At 48.9% G+C, this 18,185-nt stretch overlaps 1 protein-coding gene across 5 annotated transcripts in view; it reads right to left on the reverse strand.

Annotated features, from left to right (window-relative positions):
- Positions 1–524: 524 nt before the first annotated feature.
- The window catches only part of PMP22 (peripheral myelin protein 22), a 28,331-nt gene continuing 10,670 nt past the window's right edge, over positions 525–18,185 (reverse strand). For 2 of the 5 annotated variants that reach the window (XM_012185102.4, XM_012185101.5), the window contains exons 4-5: positions 8,575–8,715; positions 525–1,846 (exon numbers count right to left, since the gene is read on the reverse strand). In XM_012185102.4, the coding sequence (XP_012040492.1) occupies positions 1,683–1,846; positions 8,575–8,715 (305 nt within the window). In that variant the 3' untranslated portion in view covers positions 525–1,682. Of the gene's footprint in view, positions 8,716–18,185 lie in introns of all 5 variants that reach the window. The other 3 variants (XM_060394690.1, XM_060394689.1, NM_001163047.1) reach the window with 2 other exon arrangements.

Here is an 18,185-nt window from a genome sequence, read left to right on the forward strand (position 1 = left end):
ACTCTGGAGCTGACAGCACAGTGACCCGGCTCCCTGGGGACAGCACGGGGAGAGCTGGTGCTGACTAACGTCTGACCTGAAAGTCTGGCCTCACATCATCATCATGCAGGTGATCCACTGACAATCCACCGGATCACACCTGCCCCCCAAGGGTTAGGGACCAGCGCTGCTCATGCCAACATCTCATACATTACGTGAGTGTGTGCGGTGCTCCAGAGCCCATGTGGGTCATCAGAGACCAGAACAGGAGAAAGACGGTTCAGCTAAATAACACTTGAGTCCCTCCAGCCCACTTATAGGGTCTGTTTGAGCCACAAGGGCTAGCCTCTCCAGCTAGCAGATGTTTGCACAGGCTTCTAGAAGGTGTAAGATACCCCCGGGAGCCTGGAAAAGGGTGACAATTCTGGTTCCTTAGCACCAAACTACAACCCAGATCATCTACCCAACAGCAGCTTCACGACCCTCTTCCATCTGCTCCAACACACACCTCACACCCTCGCCCACAAAAACCCGTGAGAGCTCAGTGAGTTACTCTGATGTTTATTTTAATGCATCTTAGTCCACACAGTTGGTATAAAATCAGAAAAAGCAAAGCAAAAAAAGAGGGAAAAAACAAGGTCTTGGAGTCTTGGCATCAGAAGGGCCCCGTATATACATCTACAGTTGGTGGCCAGTACGAGTCATTGCCAGACAGTCCTTGGAGGCAGAGGACAGTCTAGACTCCGCTCCATCCTGGGATCCCACCATCCCAGGGGGTCTAGAAGCTTGTCCGGATGCTCCGACCATAAGGAAATGTGGGAGTGATAAAGGCGGTGCATTGTTATGTATTATAGTAATAATAGCAGCCTAGCCAGGTACAAAAGCGGTTATAAACCATTTATATTACACAGAATTATTCAGGTCTCCATTCAACTTTATGTTGTAAAACTGTTAACTGAATTTCCAGTGAGGCGTTTAGATGATTAGTGATCGTAAGGAATGGTAAATACATAGCACCACTTCGTAGGTTTGTTGTCACCGATTTCTAACCTAGACGCGTGACTGGGACACCTCGTCCTCTCCAGGGCAAGGATTCCAAAGCCACAAGCCGCGATTCTCCGAGGGCTCCCATTCGGGGGTTTTGTTGAGTGCAGGCAAGGCTGCACACAGAGGCGTGGGCAGCGCGTGTCTGTGTGTCACACAGCGGGTCACCCACAGTTAAAGGCTTCGGGCCATTCAGGGTTTCTACCCACACTTTGGTTTTCTAAATGAGGTGGAGTGGGAGGGAGGTAACTTCTTTCAGATGAAGGGGAAGGGGCGTGATGGGTTTACTTTCTTTCTGGGCAAAACAAAGAAAAACGAAAAAAAAAAAAAAAACTGAGCTTGATTATATGGTTAGGATGTCAAGTTCCTTAGCTACTTTAAGGTTCAACCCAAGGCTGATGGTCAACACGTAAAGCAAACAATACTATGTACATATATGTAAAAAGTGTTATAAATAGGTTTTATAAACCGTCGATATTATATACATCTTCAATCAACACTAACCGCCCCCCACCCCCCGCACTGCTTTCTGTTTGGTTTGCTTTGAGTTTGGGTTTTTGGCTAGCTTGTTGTTTTGTTTTGTTTTGTTTTCCTGGCTTCTGGTTTGCTTCCTCCCTCCCCATGTGAGCTCAGAGCCTCGGCCGTCCCATCCCCAGGCCTCATTCACGCTTCCGCAAGATCACATAGATGACACCGCTGAGAAGTGCCAGGGGGAAGGCCACCCAGGCCAGGATGTAGGCGAAGCCATAGGAGTTGTCCGAGTTGAAATGCCATTCCGGGTGCCGGACCGTGTAGATGGACGCTGCGCTCATCACGCACAGACCTGGGAAGGAGAGGGACCAGCTGGGAGTGAGAGGGGTCACCATGGGGCAGGGACCCTGCGCCACCCCCAACCCAGACTCCCCAAGACCCCGGGCACCTCCCCCACCCACTCTGCTCTTCCTCCAAACTCCAGCTCACCTCACACTTGCACACACACAGAGCACACACACACACACACACACACACACCACAGACACACACACACACACACATACACACACACACATACATACCACACACACAGAGACACACACGCACCACAGACACACACCACACACACACATACATACCACACATACATACCACACACACAGACACACACGCACCACAGACACACCACACACACACACACACCACACACACATACACACACCACACACACACATACATACCACACACACAGAGAGACACACACCACACACACACACCACACACACACAGACATAACACACAGACATATACCACACACACACACCACACCCACACACCACACACACACACCACACACACACAGACATAACACACAGACACACACCACACACACACACCACACACACACACACCACACACTCACACACACCACACACACACACACACACCACACACACACACACACCACACACACACAGACACACAGACACACACCACACACACACACACACACACTAGGGCACCCTTCTCTCTTTCTTAGGGAGAAGGATGTAGGCTGCAGGGAGAGAAGGCAAGTCCATCTCAGACAGGAATCTGCCACCAGTTCAGAACTGCGAGGAGGAACGGGAAGGTTCAGGAACCAGCAAACAGTCTCTCTCTGCGTCCAGTCCACCTGACCCACCTCACGGGCCCCTCAGCCTCTCTCCTGCCTTATCTCCCTTAATTGTCACCCACGGCCAGTCAACATGAGGGCACCAGCGAGAATTTAGGTGGCAAGAGAAGCCTGTCCATCTCTTTGCAAAGATGGCTGGCCGCAGAGCCCCTGGAAGCTGTGAAACGTTCCACAGATGGGTGGTAGCGGTCTGAAACCATGGAAAGCGACACTTTATCTGAGTGGCACTCACGCCAAGCACAGGGCAGAAGCCTGTGCTGACCCCCATAGCAGGATCAATACATGAGAGACAGAGCAACAACGCCCGTGGGCATCGCTGGGCAGACAGAGGAACACGTGGAGAGGAGCGGGGTCGGGGAGGAACGCAGGAGGAAGGACACAGCAAAGACAGGACGCCGTCACGGACAAGCTTCCTGGCGCCAGGCCCCTTTCAGCTACCCATGGTCCCCCAAGGCTGGTCTGCAGCCCAGACGAAGGTGAGAAGGTCTCAGATGGGCAGACTGGTCAACCCACCCCTGCTTCATTGATCATGCAGCCTTTGGGGTGAGAGGGACAAGAAAAACCTCCACCTGGGACCTCACACAGCAGGCAAGTTCCAGCGTGACAGTCCCTGCCCACAAGGACGGTCAGCATCCCTGCGGGGAGGGGTCCAGTGAGGTCAGCGCCCCAGCCCCAGCAGCACAAAGGCCATTCTGTCCCCTCCTGAACACAGGGGCTTTGACAGGCTCTGAGTGACTCTATTATGAGTCCAGCAAGCATGTGGGATGCCTGTGGGTCCAGGGCCCCCCAGGCCGGACCACCTACATCTAACCTCACTGCTATTTGGGCTATTTCACTGGACACTGTGGCTCTGTCTGAAAAAAGTGCAGAGGTGGGAATGTGTCACGTTCAGCGCCCCGATAAGACTGTTCTTCTGCAAGTCTGAGAGAGGAGACTCCCACTGCATTGCCCCCCACCTTGAGAGAGCCACACAGCAGGCCTGGGACCCCCAGGGGGTCAGCTCCAGGACCTTCCACCTCCTGAAAGCCTGGGAGACACAAAAACATCTGTGTCCATGGGGATGTCATAGGTGGTGACCTGTCATGGAGGGGAAGGACAGTGTCGACCTGCTGGAAACACACTGTATTTGCCTCGAGGTCCCTGGCTCACCTCAACAGTGTGCGAAGTCATTGTCTGACCTACCTAATGAGGGCAGAGCTCTCAAAGGGGAGGCCTGACCAAGGGAGAGGGAGGTTTACACAGAGCATCCGAAGGGTAGGATGGTGCCTCCCCTCCTGGCAGGGCTTCTGGATGGGGCCCATGTCCACCCAGCATGGAGAAATGCCAAGACACCTGTGTGGACCAGCTGGGCCCAGAATTCCCCAGCAAACAAAAACAGCAAAGGGAAAACACTCCATCTGTGACCTGGGGGACCGGAAGAAGCAGGACACACAAGTGCAGTGACTGAGTCGATGGCTTAATTATGTGACATCCGCCCTGGGAGAATCTCAGAAGTAAAGGAATTTGTGCTTCGCTTCAAGAAGCCGTAAGCTTATACACTTACAAAGCCAATGAGAAGAGACACACTTGATAATTATTGTTGTCGGAAGACTGATGTTTTAGGGAATATATCATTACGAGGCTGTCTGTGTGCTAAGTAACAGACGTGCCCTGGAATACAGAACAGGCAGTGCCATACAGGAATCCCGATAAGTCAAACACTAACCCCCATAAGGGGACTGTGGCTCGTGTTCTCAGCCACCAGTAGGTGGTGATGCATTTATGATGCATTTATCAAGGTTCCCATAGAGTAGGTAAGCCACTGTCCACTCTCAGCCTCCAAGTGACCCCTGCAGCCTCACACATCACCCCTCAGCCTCACAAAGAATTGATGTCTCCTTGGCTGGGCCAGGGCGACAGCTGGGATGAGTCACCCAGAACCAGCGTTTCTAAACATGGTCTCCGACTTAAATCGACTTCGTACCACTCAGAACAGAAAAGGCACTGGGTTTTTATTCCTCCCCCCAGGTTTTCATTCTAAATGCCCTTCTGTTGCTGTTCAGCAGCTAAGTTGTGTCCAACTCTTTGCGACCCCTTGGACTGCAGTCTGCCAGACACCCCTGCCCTGGGATTCTCCAGGCAAGAATACTGGAATGGGCTGCCATTGCCTCCTCCAAGGGATCTTCCCAACCTTGGGATCAAATCCGTGTCTCCTGCGTTGGCAGGTGGATTCTTTATCACTGAACCCCCTGGAAAGCCCTTTTTAAAAGCACCCCCTTTTAAAAAACTGTGATTCTGATGTGCAGCTAAGATTGAGAAGCACCAAAGAGGATGACGGGGGGCCTCTCGAAACATCTTCAGGAAACAGCCAAACTGAGAAATATGTAATCAAGGATAGATAGTTCTTACAGGTGAGACGCTCAGCTTATTATAAGTGGAGAAGGGATGATGCAGCAAGACAGGCAGCGCCAGGCAGAGACAGGTCCCAGGTCTGTAGTCAGCCGAAGAGCTCCATACAACCTTTTACCTGCCTTCCCTGCATGCTCACTCGCGTGTCTAGACTCCACACAGCCAGGCCCTCTAGCTGCAACAGCCCCGGGGATGCTCAGCGGATTCTGGGGGCTTCCACCCAACAGGTTGCAGTGTGTGAAGAAGCATCTCCCCTGCCTTGAGTGGACCTTGCCTGCAGTGGCCGACATGCCTGTGGACCGCACCCCACAACTGTGGACCTATTTCCTTCTTTCCTCCCTTCCTTACTCCGTTCTACTCTTTTTTGCTTACTGCTTGGCTGTTTTGCTTTTCTGATTTGTTCCTTGATATTTAGGGGTAATTTCTCGGCCTATCACCAGCCTTTATCACCAACGACCCTCCCCGAACTGTCTCCCTAGTTTGTTGCTATTGTTGTTCAGCCACTCAGTCGTGTCCAATCCTTTGCAATCCCATGGACTGCAGCATGCCAGGCTCCTCTGTTCTTCACGGTCTCCTGGAGTTTGCTCAAATTCATGTCCATTGAGTTGGTGATATCATCCAACCCTCTTCTCTGCCACCCTCTTCTCCTTTTGCCTTCAATCTTTCACAGCATCAGGGTCTTTTCCAATGAGTTGGCTCTTTGTATCAGGGGCCAAAGTATTGGGGCTTCAGCTTCAGCATCAGTCCTTCCAATGAATACTCAGGGTTGATTTCCTTTAGGATTGACTGGTTTGGTCTCCTTGCAATCCGAGGGACTCTCAAGAGTCTTCACCAGCATCATAGTTCAGGAGCATCAATTCTTTGGCACTCAGCCTTCTTTATGGTCCAACGCTCACATCTATACATGACTACTGGAAAAGCCATAGCTTTGACTAGATGGACCTTTGTTGGCAAAGTGATGTCTTTACCTTTTAATATGCTGTCTAGGTTTGCCATAGCTTTCCTTCCAATGAGCAACCATCCTTTAATTGCATGACTGTAGTCACTGTCCCAAATCTCCCTAGTTCCTGGATCCTTTAGATCATGAGATGAGAAACACACAAGAGCAGGGTTGTCAGATGCTAAAAGTCACGAAATCTCTAAGGGAAGTCCCCACTCTCTTAGATCCCAACTAGAGTGAAAAGATGCTTCAGCAAGTTCAAATGCAACATTCTAGAGAGTTGAGGTTTCTTAGACCAGCTCTCGGGTTCTTTTGCCCGGAGGGAACAAGCACAGAACATTCTTAGACGTATAGAGTACAACTGCCATTCTGGATCAACATTTCTAGTTCAGTAGCTTCCTATTCACAAATGGACTGCTAAGCTGACAAACCAATAACCGAAAATGAAGTCTCATGAGAGATAAGAAGCTAGATCTGGAAGGGATAATGCAAGAACAAATCAAGGGCTTCTAAATTCAGGTTTCTGTAGCAGAGTACCGAACTGCTTGGACTGAGTTCGGAGAAGAATCCAAACGGTGAAATAAGCAGGAATGAGTAAATAAACTTTAGATTAGAAAAACTCAGTGCCTAAGAGTGTTCAGACTGCAAGGAAGTACTCATCTCTGGACTCTAGTTTTGACTGAAAATGACCTTGCTAAAAAGACATTGTTAGAGAATTTTAAGCTAAAATATCTCAGAGGAAAAAAGATAGAATACTACCTGCCTTGACATGCCCCTTCAACAATAAGTTCACTCTGTCTGATGCTTTCAGTCTAACTACTCATCAGTTCTGACACAGAGACTCATTCATCACAGATGTTTGGGAACTTGGGGATCAAAAAGGATGTAGATTTGAACTCATCCTCCATGGTCAATCAGGTTCAATGAAAGATCACACAAAAAGTAGTTTCTGCCTTGGATCTTGTGTTCATTAAAAACTGGAGTGGATTCTGAATCTCTATACATTCATTCCCTGTGGGATGGGAGGGAACGGGGACATCCTAGTGTCTGTGCATGAGCTGTGCTTTCATGTAGCCTCTCCTAGTCTCAGCTTATTTATCAGTAACATAACAAGAATGTATACAGCAAATATGAATATTTTATGAAACTTCTGCTTCCTAAGTCTGTGTCCCTTTTTCTTGAGGACACAGACATTGATACAAAGGAGATGATCACTTCTGATATCAAACGGTAAATAGGGAGCCAAAAAAGAAATCCCAGAATACATCCTACTTCTCTGTTACTTCTGGAAATGGGGTGACTGATGGTCTCTGCTCCTAACATCCCCAGAAATGATTTCTCACGGCAGAATTAGTACTTTAATAAAGCTGGCAACACCTGAGAAGCTTAGCTGGTATAATGAAACCTGTGCAACTAGCCAAGCCCTATTTGATTTTGAAATTCCAAACTGTGCACATTGACCTGCTGTATTTAGGGATTTGAGGAGAAATGGTCTTCTTGTTTACTTCCTTTCTCCAGGGAAAGGTAACTCTCTGTCTTCTAGAAAAGGGTCATCGACGTCCAACTTCAGGCTGTGTCTTGTCATACAGCCCTGCATAAGCCATGAGATCTGCCTGCTCGTCCATCCATCCATTAGGACATGTGGGCTGTTTTCAACCCTCCAATGACTACTTGTGATCTAGCAACTAAACAAGAGATGCTACCCACTGCCCAATCAGGGGTCAGAATTGAGACTACTTTACAGTCCCCAGATGTACTCCAGCACATATGGGGTTTGTGGGTTATTAGCCTGGACTACAGAATCCACCACATCCACCTCCTATGTCTCTCTGGTGCCCTGAGGACTCAGTCAGCTGGTCATCGACGGACAGAAGGATAAGAGGCAACAAAGCGAGACAAGGGCCAGTATCCAGAAACAAGAGTGGGAGGGCGTCACGTCTAGGACTCTGCACATAGACCGTGTGAATAACCTGTGCGGAGGGGGTTGCTCGAGGCAGTTCAGGGAGAGGGCAGAGCAGACCTTGGTGTCACGGCCCCATGTCTGGAACTGACCACGCATTACATGTTACACAAAAGGAAGATGCCGGTAAACAAGAGCCCAGTGGACTCCAGGGGCTGGAGTAAAGGAGAGAAAGATTTGGCAGGTGGCTCCACCACTGCTTAGAGAGGGAGACACATACCCTAGAGCAATCGGGGCAGTACATAGGGGCCATTTCCACACTGGAGTAGGGGTGCTTCCCAGGGCACACAATATGAGCTACAGAAATCCAGCCTCGAGACTGGCCTCTGCTCTATGGGCACTCTCAACATTTACCTCCGAGGATGCATCCTGGACTGTAGCTCCGTCCCACGGTTAGGGACCCTCCTTCCAGAGCCCCTAAGTCCTATTCCCCATTCACCCCTTTCCATGGAGAGTTCCCTGATTCACACCCACACACACCCCTGTGCTGTATGAAATCCATCCAGGGGGAGGGCTCACGCACGTCAGTCATTCTGGAGCCACGCCCACCTGACTGACCATCCTGCATGCAGTCTGGGGGCCCCAGCCCCCACGGGGACTTGGTCCTCTCCAACTTACCAGCGAGGATCTGGAAGACCCCAGTGATGTAGAACCGGCCGCCCTTGGTGAGGGTGAAGAGCTGGCAGAAGAACAGGAACAGAGACAAAACGCTGAAGATGATGGACAGGATCATGGTGGCCTGGACAGACTGCAGCCATTCTACGGGAGGAGACCAGGGGTTAGGAAAAGGCAGCGCGGGCCAGCCAGAGGGGCGGGGCTCTGCCAGGGGGCGTGGCCTGGGCAGCAGAAAGCCACACCCACCCCCAGGCAGGAGCAGCAGCCCTCTTCTGAATGAAACTCAGGCTATTCACTTTCCCACTCTTAAAAGTCATTCTTTATTTCATGCTTTCTTTTGGAGGAAAAAAAAGAGGTATTAATACATGTTTAATTGTAGACATTTTAAGAAAATGTTGTAAGAAAATACTCAGTCCCACCGCAAGGAGCTAAAATCAAGTTAAAATATATTAAATTTCCTTCCAGTCTTTTAGCCAAATGAGTTACTTACACACATATGCGTATGTTCAAGGGGCTCTGAACCCTGCCCTCTGCCTCCTCTCTCTCTCTGTCCTCAGGGGGTTTGAAGGGCTTCTTGGAGCCCCTGGATTCTAAGAATAGTTCCAAACCACCCGTTCAAAATGTCAGCATCCCCCAAGGAGTCAGAGAGATCCTGGGGAAGGCTGGGACGAAGAAAATGACGTTGGAGCCAAAACTAATTTTGTAGAAAGTTGGAAGAAGATGCTGATGGGAAGAGCATGCTTTATTTAGCTATGAACCACTCGCTCAGCCACACTGTCTGTTCCCAGCTCATCTCAGAGAGGTCAGCGCTCAGTCTGGTCATCAGATAGGAGCACAAATGACAATTCCTTATCTTAGCTGAACCATCAGCCTTAGATCAAATCTCCAAGCGTCCAACTGAAATTCAGGCAAGAAAGAGAACTCTGTAGTTCACCCTCTACTACAAGTGAATGTCAATTCCAGAAGGAACTGACAAGAGGCAAAAACCTGGGTTTGGCATCAGAGACAGGAACCCGCCAGGTTCCCCCTGGAGACCTCCAGGGGCCTTGACATCCTTCCTTCCTGCACCCCTCCTTCCAAGTGCCAAAGAATCCTGGGAGTGGGTGCTGCCCTAAACAAGGAAGATCAGATAGAGAAGACCCAGGGTCTGCTCCTCCACAGTCAGGAACAGACTAATGTACACTGGCTTAGAAAAATACATGCCTGTGCTTAGCACGGTAGGAAAAAACGTGAAATCTGGATGGCTTATCATCAATACTTCACGAAGATGACCCTGGTTTGAGTTGCAAGTAGTTAATGGAAGAATTTTAAGGGATGCTGATTAGGTCAACTGTGACTAGAGTTTCATGGAAGATTGGAAGAATCTTCTGGAAGCATTTAGAGTTGGAAGAAGCCTGTGGGATCAGCTAACCCAGGCCCTTTGTACTGAGAAAGATTTCCGGAGATGTTCGACTGAGCCCCATTGGCATGGCCAACATTGGGAGGCCCTTGGTTCTAGTCTGGTGTTCTTTCTACCTTGATGGACCATATACTTTTTTTTAATCTTTGCAATTTCTTTATCAATTAAGGTTAGAAAAGGATATCTAATGGGCTGTGAGCCATCCTGACTTCATTTTCACATCTCTCATTGAACCACATCTCTCATTGAACCACTCTACCCAGTGTAGTAGGAGAAGGAAATGGCAACCGACTCCAGTATCCTTGCCTGGAGAATTCCATGGACAGAGGATCCTGATGGGCTACAGTCCATGGGGTCACAAAGAGTTGGACATGACTGAGTGACCTTCACTCTGAGCGACTATCACTCACTCACACCCAGTGCGGTGGTTCTTCTGGAGGAGCAGTCTGCAACAAACCTACCGCCGCCACAATATTATCTTTTTAATATTTATTTTAATTTATTTATTTGGCTGCACTGGGATCTTCATTGCAGTATGTGGGATCTCGTTCCCCGTCCAAGGATCAAACACAGGCATCCCGCATTGGGAGCATGGAGTCTTAGCCACTGGACCACCAGGGAAGACTCTACATTTTTAATAAAGCAATTATCCAGCAGTCTGGTAGGTGAAGCTGGAAACATAAAGAAATCTGAGCCACAAAAATAAACCTAGAACTAAGTATAGAACTAAAACAGAGATCACAGGGAATGTCCTTCAAGGCACACCCTTAGAAGGAGCACGGCTGGTGCAGGCAACATCCTAGATTTCTTTCTCCAATTCTGAGATCTTTTCCTTGATCTCTACCTCCACTCTCATTAATAACAGAAACTTCTGCCAGGCCTCACATTTACAGAAAACTCAAAATCATACAAGTTGAAACTACATCCATAGGAAAAGTCTCTTAAATTTAATACCGTCACTAAATTCTTCTCAAAACTTCTTTTACCAGGAACTTGAATTTTAATGCCAATCTCATTACAACTGAGTTAATTTTCCATAAGTTAGTTCTCTAATCAAACCAGAATTAAGGAATCAAGGAAGTTTTTATTCAGCGGGTCTTGGCTAAAAATCTACTGTTTTGAGCTCTGGGAATACAAAGTTGAAGAAGAAAGTTTTCAACCTGAAGCACAATAAATAACACACACACACATGATGAATGTAGGATAAATTCAACTGTATTATCAGTCACAGTGATGTCAATCATTATAAGATGTAGAATTCCATCCTGAATTATGTGATTCCTATCTAGAGCCTGATATGAGAGAGACACCTAAAACCAACAACAGTTAGAAGTTAGAACATTTTTTAAAAGAGGCACCAGGCAAATTAACAAAAAGATATAAATAATAATAGCATCAGACAAATGGAATTCAAACTGAAAAGATGAAGATGGCCAAAGAGGGATATTTCATAGGTTAGTTCATGGTATTTCCAGTTTATCATAAAGAAACAAAAGTCATAAACCTCTGTGCACAGGGTGACCTGGAAAAAATATAAAGCAACAAATGACTGAAGTATAAGATGAAACTGATACAGCTACAAGCACAGTGGGAGACTTCAGCACACCCCTCTCAGAATAGGTAAATCAAGTAGATCAAAAATATGATAAGATATACATTATTTTATTTTATTTTTTGTTTGTTTGTTTTTTTTAAGATATACATTATTTTATGTCTCTATAGTGATGATAAAATTCTCAAACACACATGGGATAGTCTTACCAATTATGCAGTAGGGCAACAACAAAAAAAACCTCAATAAATCTCAAAAGAAAGCACACAGGATGTAAATATAACTAAAGAAATACAGAAAGTAGAAATTCAAAGCAAACCAGCCAAAATAAATTTGGAAATGTTAAAAGACTACTCCAGATAATCCCTTGGATAAAGAGATCAAGATGAGACGTTACCCTTTCTTCAGCAAGGAATGCTACTGACAGTATGTACCTTAAACCTACAGGCTGTGGCCCCAGCCAGGCTAGGCCATGTGCTCCATCAAAACAGGCCTGGGTACCCCCTGCTTAACTGGCTAACAAGAGGGACCAACTACCTCAGAGGACTGTGTAATGTTCAAATAAGAATGTTGATATAAAAGCTCTGTACAGTACAAATAACCCCATCAAAAGGCTGAGCTCAGGGGGAGTAAATTAGTAGCTGTAGACGATGGTGGAGGGTGGGGAGGGGGTCCTTAGGGTATCTTTATCTAGGCCACACCAAGGAATAAGGTGGACAACTGTGTCCACATGAGCCATTATAGTGTGCCAACCAGAATGCCATTTGAGAGCAGAGCCCGTTTCAATACAATTCTGATACCAGTTCTTATGAGAGCTTCAGCACAGAGGTTGGCAAATTATCTGTGAAGGGTCAAACTGTAAATAGTTTAGGCTTCTCAGGTCATATGGTTTCCATGGCAACTGCTGAAGTTTGCCATCTTGCACAAAACCAGCCTCATTCAAAATGTAAAGGAGTGGGTGTGGCCTGTTCACCTTAAAATCTTGTCTACACAATCAGGCAGTGGACCCAGCTGGATCTGCAGGCCATTGCTTGCCAACCTCTGTTGCTGCTGTTCAGTTACTAGGTCGTGTCCAACTTTGTGACCCCATGGACTGCAGCACGCCAAGCTTCCCTATTCTTCCCTGTCTCCCGGAGTTTGTTCAAATTCATGTCCATTGAGTCAGTGATGCCATCCAACCATCACACCCTCTGCCACCCTCTTCTCTTTCTGCCTTCAATCTTTCCCAGCATCAGGGTCTTTTCCAATGAGTCAGATCTTTGCATCAGACGCCAACCTCTACTATAGCCAAATACATCCAACGTACAGAAAACAGTAATTAGTGTGGAGAGACCTGGATGCAGAGGAAAATGCTGTCCACTGCAGTCCTGTTTTAGACAAAGTCAAATTAACATGAGGCCAACATGCCAGGAGGCGAATCTGAACTTCTACCCAAGCCGCAGGCCAGTGATACTCTTCTCTCAAATTGCAAGTTCAGGGTCTTTGGCCCAGCCCATGACCAGCACCCACGGTCATTCTCCAGGCCTCGCTCAGTGCCCGGCAACTATTTGTGGAATGCCCAGTGACAGCGTTTTAACCTCCAACGCTGGTGCCGAGCCCGGGAATTGAAACTCCCGAATTCCTTGCAGACCTGCTCTTCTGACGGGCCTGTCAGGTAATAGGGTTGCCGACAGCTTTCTGACGTGGGCTAGGCCGTGGCAGCCAGCACAGACCCGCTCCTCCCCGCCACAGAAGGGAACGCTGGAGATGCGCAACGACCAAAGGTCAGATTCCTACCACCACAGCAGCTAAGCTATGAAGGAAATACATCTGCCCCCTCAGCTGTATTCTTAGCCCAGGGCCAACGAGCCAGCGAGCGAAGGGCTCAGGGGGGCTGCAGCCCTCTTCAGCGCACCGGCCCCTCTGCGTCCTTCTCCCTCCTTTCCTCCCAGCCTAGAGGCACACCCAAGTGCCTGCCCTCCCAGCCTTGAGTCCCACTCTGGCAATTCACAAAAGCTCTCTGACTCCACCAAGAGTGAAAGGAAGGGCAGTAGCAGTTGAGTCAGAGCATGAACTGGGGAGGCCAAGCCAGGAGGAAGGAGCCACTGGGGTGAATCACCGCTGGGGGAGTGAGAGCCGCCCTTGTCCAGAATGCTGGGCCATCTTTCAAAGCAGCTGCCCCACCCGCTAACCTCCCTGCCCGCTGTTGCTGTTGTTTAGTCACTCAGTCGTGTCTGACTCTTTGCAACCCCACGGACTGTAGCCCTCCAGGCTCCTCTGTCCGTGGGACTGTCCAGGCAAGAATACTGGAGCCGGTTGCCATTTCCTTCTCCAGGGGATCTGCCCGAGCCAAGGATCAAACCCACGTCTCCTGCATTGGCAGATGGATTCTTTACCACTGAACTAGCTGGCACCCTCCCCACTGACGTCCCACAAATTGCCACTTTCCTTCCTTCTTGGGATGGATGTCATTCCAGAGGCTGCTGACTTGCGAGCAGCCTCCATCCTATCCAGGAGGACTTTGCTGTATGTTTGCTTTGCCCACTGGCAGGAGCCAGATCAGGGACCAAGTGGTCCTTGCCCAGGGTTCCAGCTTCTTCCCATCCCACCCAGCTGGGAGCTCTGAAATTGGGCCCCAGGTTCACTTTCCCTGGGACCCACAAGGATGCAGCCAGAGGAGAAAGCCATATGGGGTCTTTCAGCCCACAGACCCTGGCCGGGAGCTCACAAGGGTGAGGGAGACCATGGGGGAGGCTCTTTCAAGTCTAATCCTGGGGCGCATTTCAACTCCAGCTAAACCTCTGGCTGACGATGAGTGAACTCATGTTCCAGGCGCTCAGCTGCACCCAACACCGTCACTTGGTTAATTGCCCTCCTGACCAAGAGGCTTCCTCATGGGCAGAGGAATTTGTTCCAGAGTCTAATTAATACATGTGGTTTGACACCAACAGTCTTATTCCTGCTAGTCTTCAAACTGGAACAGGGAATATAATACAGTCATTGAGGTTCCGAGGTTACTGAAAATGTCCAGCTATTTCAGGCTTCCTCCATTCCCTGGTTGGAAAACTCTAGTAACAGGAGGGTCAGGTTAGGCTGTGTTTCCCAAAACACTGTTGTTGATTAAACAGAAAAATGGAGGGCTTCCCAGGTGGTGCAGTGGTAAAGAATCCACCTGCCAATGCAGGAGATGTGAGTTTGATCCTTGGGTCAGGAAGATCCCCTGGAGAAGGAAATGGCAACCCACTCTAGTATTATTGCCTGGGAAATCCCAAGGACAGAGAAGACTGGTGGGCTATAGTCCATGGGGTCGCGAAGAATCAGACACAACGGAGCCACCTAACACACACACAGAAAAATAGAGGAAGTGGCTTCCATGGTCAAGTATATTAACGTCTCTCCTTGGACACTGCAACGTACAGTGAGGTACTCAAGGTTCTGAAAAGTCTTACCATTAAAAAGAAAAGCCTGAGTAGATTTTAAATAGTCTTTTCCAAATTGATTGATCAGAGAACCCTTTGTGTTGGTGTTGTCAAGAACACTTGAACATGTGGAGTCTGGCCACAGTGACTTCAGAAAGGAAGAGAGGAGAAAGATATTTCAATTGCCCAGGGGAGGTAGGGGATGTACAGAGGAGAAGGGGATGCCTGGTGGAGGGAGGGGTTCAGGATCTTTGGGTTTAAAAGGCATTCTCCATATGCAAACAATCAGAAGCCTTCTGTCCAAGCATCATGGAAATTAAGAGCCACCAGCCCCCAAGCTCAGTAAACTATGCACTCTCCTCTCTCCCCACACCTACTGAAGTTCTACCCAATTTCCAAGGCCCAGCTCAAAGTCGGTGTCCACTCAAGATCCCCCCATGTCACAATTATATCCTGAATGGGAAGAGGACTCAGGATGCATGGGACGTGATGGGCAACCACCCCAGGTCTCGCCTCCACAGTTACCCTATTGGGTCATGAGGGCACTTGCCCCAGGTAACCAGCTTTTGAGAGGCAGACCCTGTGCAGAAAAGCAGGGACTCATGGTGCCAATCCACTGGGGTGCTGAAAAGTTCAAACTGTTATTAGTTGCTCAGTCTTGTCCACCTCTTTGTGATCCCATGGACTGTAGCCCACCAGGTTCCACTGTCCATGGGATTTCCCAGGCAAGAATATTGGAGTGGGTAGTCATTCCCTTCTCCAGAGCATCTTCCCGACCCAGGGATTGAACATGGGTCTCCTGCATTGCAGGCAGATTCTCAACTGTCTGAACCACCAGGGAAGCCCAAGAAGTTCAAAAGCATGTTTGAAATCTAAGGAGTTAAATGATCCTTCAGCCTTTCTTTAGGTCTGGCATCCACAGAGCCTAGTGGGGAGGAGAATGAATGGGGTGGCCACAGGAGAGAGTCCCCCCTCTCTGTGCATCTACCTGCCAGGCCAACCACAAGCCAGCAGCTGAGCGGTACCGGGAGGCCAATGCCTATGGTCCAGAGACAACATGTTACACAGGCGGGGATGGGGGACAGAGAACTGTCACCAGCACCAGAAAGGTCACTGCAAGGACAAAGCACCACCTGGAGAAGGGGAGACCCGGAAAGATAAAACCACAGCTTCCAGGGACACAACAGGGATTTAGATACCTTGAGGATGAGGTCCAAGCCTCCAGGCATGACTGAAGACAACCACAAACCACTGAAAATTTAGGGGACTGACGTGGCCTCAGCTGAGTGATTTCTTTCTTTTTTTTAAGTTGCTTTATTTTTTTATTTGCTGTACCATACAGCATGTGGGATCTTAGTTCCTTAACCAGGGATCAAACCCATGCTCCCTGCAATGGGAGCTCAGAGGCCCAACGACTGAACCATGAGGGAAGTCCCACAGCTAAGTAAGTTCTTAATGACAGTATCCCACAGCAGTTCACCCCCTCTACATCATGGGCCCCTCCTCGCCAACCTTTCTGCCAGCTCCTTCCTGCCCCCATCAGCCACCAGATGTCACAAGACTCACACTGGTCCCCTTGCTCCTTCCACCTCTCCTCTCGTCAATTCCCCTGCAGACATTAAATACCCTCCTACGGACACCGATGATCCCAAAGCTGAATGTCCATGCCAGACGTCTACCCTGAGCCACAGATTCCTAAATCCAAGTGCTTTGCTGACACTGTACCTTCTCAATATATCAGCCAGAATGCGTTCTCAAAACACAAATCAAATCACACCACCCTTCTGATCCAGACCCTTCTGTATGTCCGGGCTGGCTTTTTCAGCATCAGAGCCTGTCCTCTCCTGCCTGCAGCCTTACACTCAGTCAGCCCAGCACTGGTGGTCACACCAGACTCCTCCTTGCCTAAGGACCTGGCCCTTTCCAGTACCTCCTGGAATGTTCCTCCTGTGGTTCTTCATACAGCTGGTCCCTCCCATCTTTTAAGCCTCCGTCCATGTGACTCTGGCAGGAAGAGGCCTTCGGTGACCAGCTGCTTCCTCCCTAGTGGCGCCCTGCTATCCGTTGCTCAGGCTGTCTCCTGCAGAGCACTGTCTGCTGCCCACAATGACTCATTCATCGTCTTTCCTCCATCTCCCCTGAGTAACTGTGAGCTCCATCCACTGGAGCAGGGACTGGTATTTCTTGTTCAGCTCCATTGGCTCGGTTTCTGGAACAGTGCCCAGTACCTAGCACACGCTCAGTCTAGTTAAAGAATTGATGAACGGACCACTCTGTTAGCTCTTTGAAATGAAAGGGAGTCTCTTGAAAGGTAGTGAGTCCCCTGTCACTGGTAGGATGAGCATATAATGGGTACATTGCAGAGGGGTCTGAAGTGAGTGACATGGGGCAGGGGGATGGGTCTGATGACCTCCCAAGCCCCTGCCAGCGTCAGAGTCTATGTGTGTGTTGATGAGTGCATACTCAGAAGGCTTCCTGCCAGGCATCCTTTTCTTGAGCACCAAAAGACAGCATCCAGGCCCTCAAGCCACCCCATGGCCAATCCCGGCTTCTGAACTACAAAGGATGCTTTCTCAACACTGATAAAATCCTGGGAAAGCAATTTACATTTTTTAAAAAGCAAAGACTGAGCATCCAGCACCATATGGTGAGACACAGGTCTGCACAAGCCTCTGAATCTACTCCTAGGTGCTGGCATCTGATGAGAGACTCCAAGGGTTGAAACATCAGCATCAGGACGCCTCGTCCCACCCTGCACCTCCCTTGCCCGCCGGGACCTCTGCATCCCACAAGGGTGTGTAGAATCCAGAGCCATTGCTGGGGCAGAGCTTGTGGGTCAGCCCAGGGAGCCACAAAGATGCTAAATTGCAAAACATGAGCCCCTAAGTGCAGAGGGCCTCCTATGTTCTTAAAATTGTTGGCCAAAAGCTGAGCCACAGACCAGGAAATGGTCTGATGTCCTTGCTGAAATGGCAATGCCACCAAATGGATAAACAAGATAAACCTGGCGATCACAGGAGATAGAGCCCCAGGAGACACAGAGCACTCAAGTCACGGAGGGGCTCCTGAGACTGGCCAGACTTATTGTTTTCTAACTTTCAATCCACAGGCCTGGTCTAAGGCTGCCCACAACCTACTGCTGGCCATAAGGTCGCTACTGCTGGAAATAGAAAGGTGGGTTTCTTCTTTGTAAGATTTCTGACATATTCTGCCTTATAAATGCACAGGATTGTTACTCCAACTTGGAATAGAACAGATGAGAAAT

This window comes from Ovis aries, chromosome 11 (genome assembly GCF_016772045.2).
Source record: "Ovis aries strain OAR_USU_Benz2616 breed Rambouillet chromosome 11, ARS-UI_Ramb_v3.0, whole genome shotgun sequence".
NCBI lineage: Eukaryota > Metazoa > Chordata > Mammalia > Artiodactyla > Bovidae > Ovis > Ovis aries.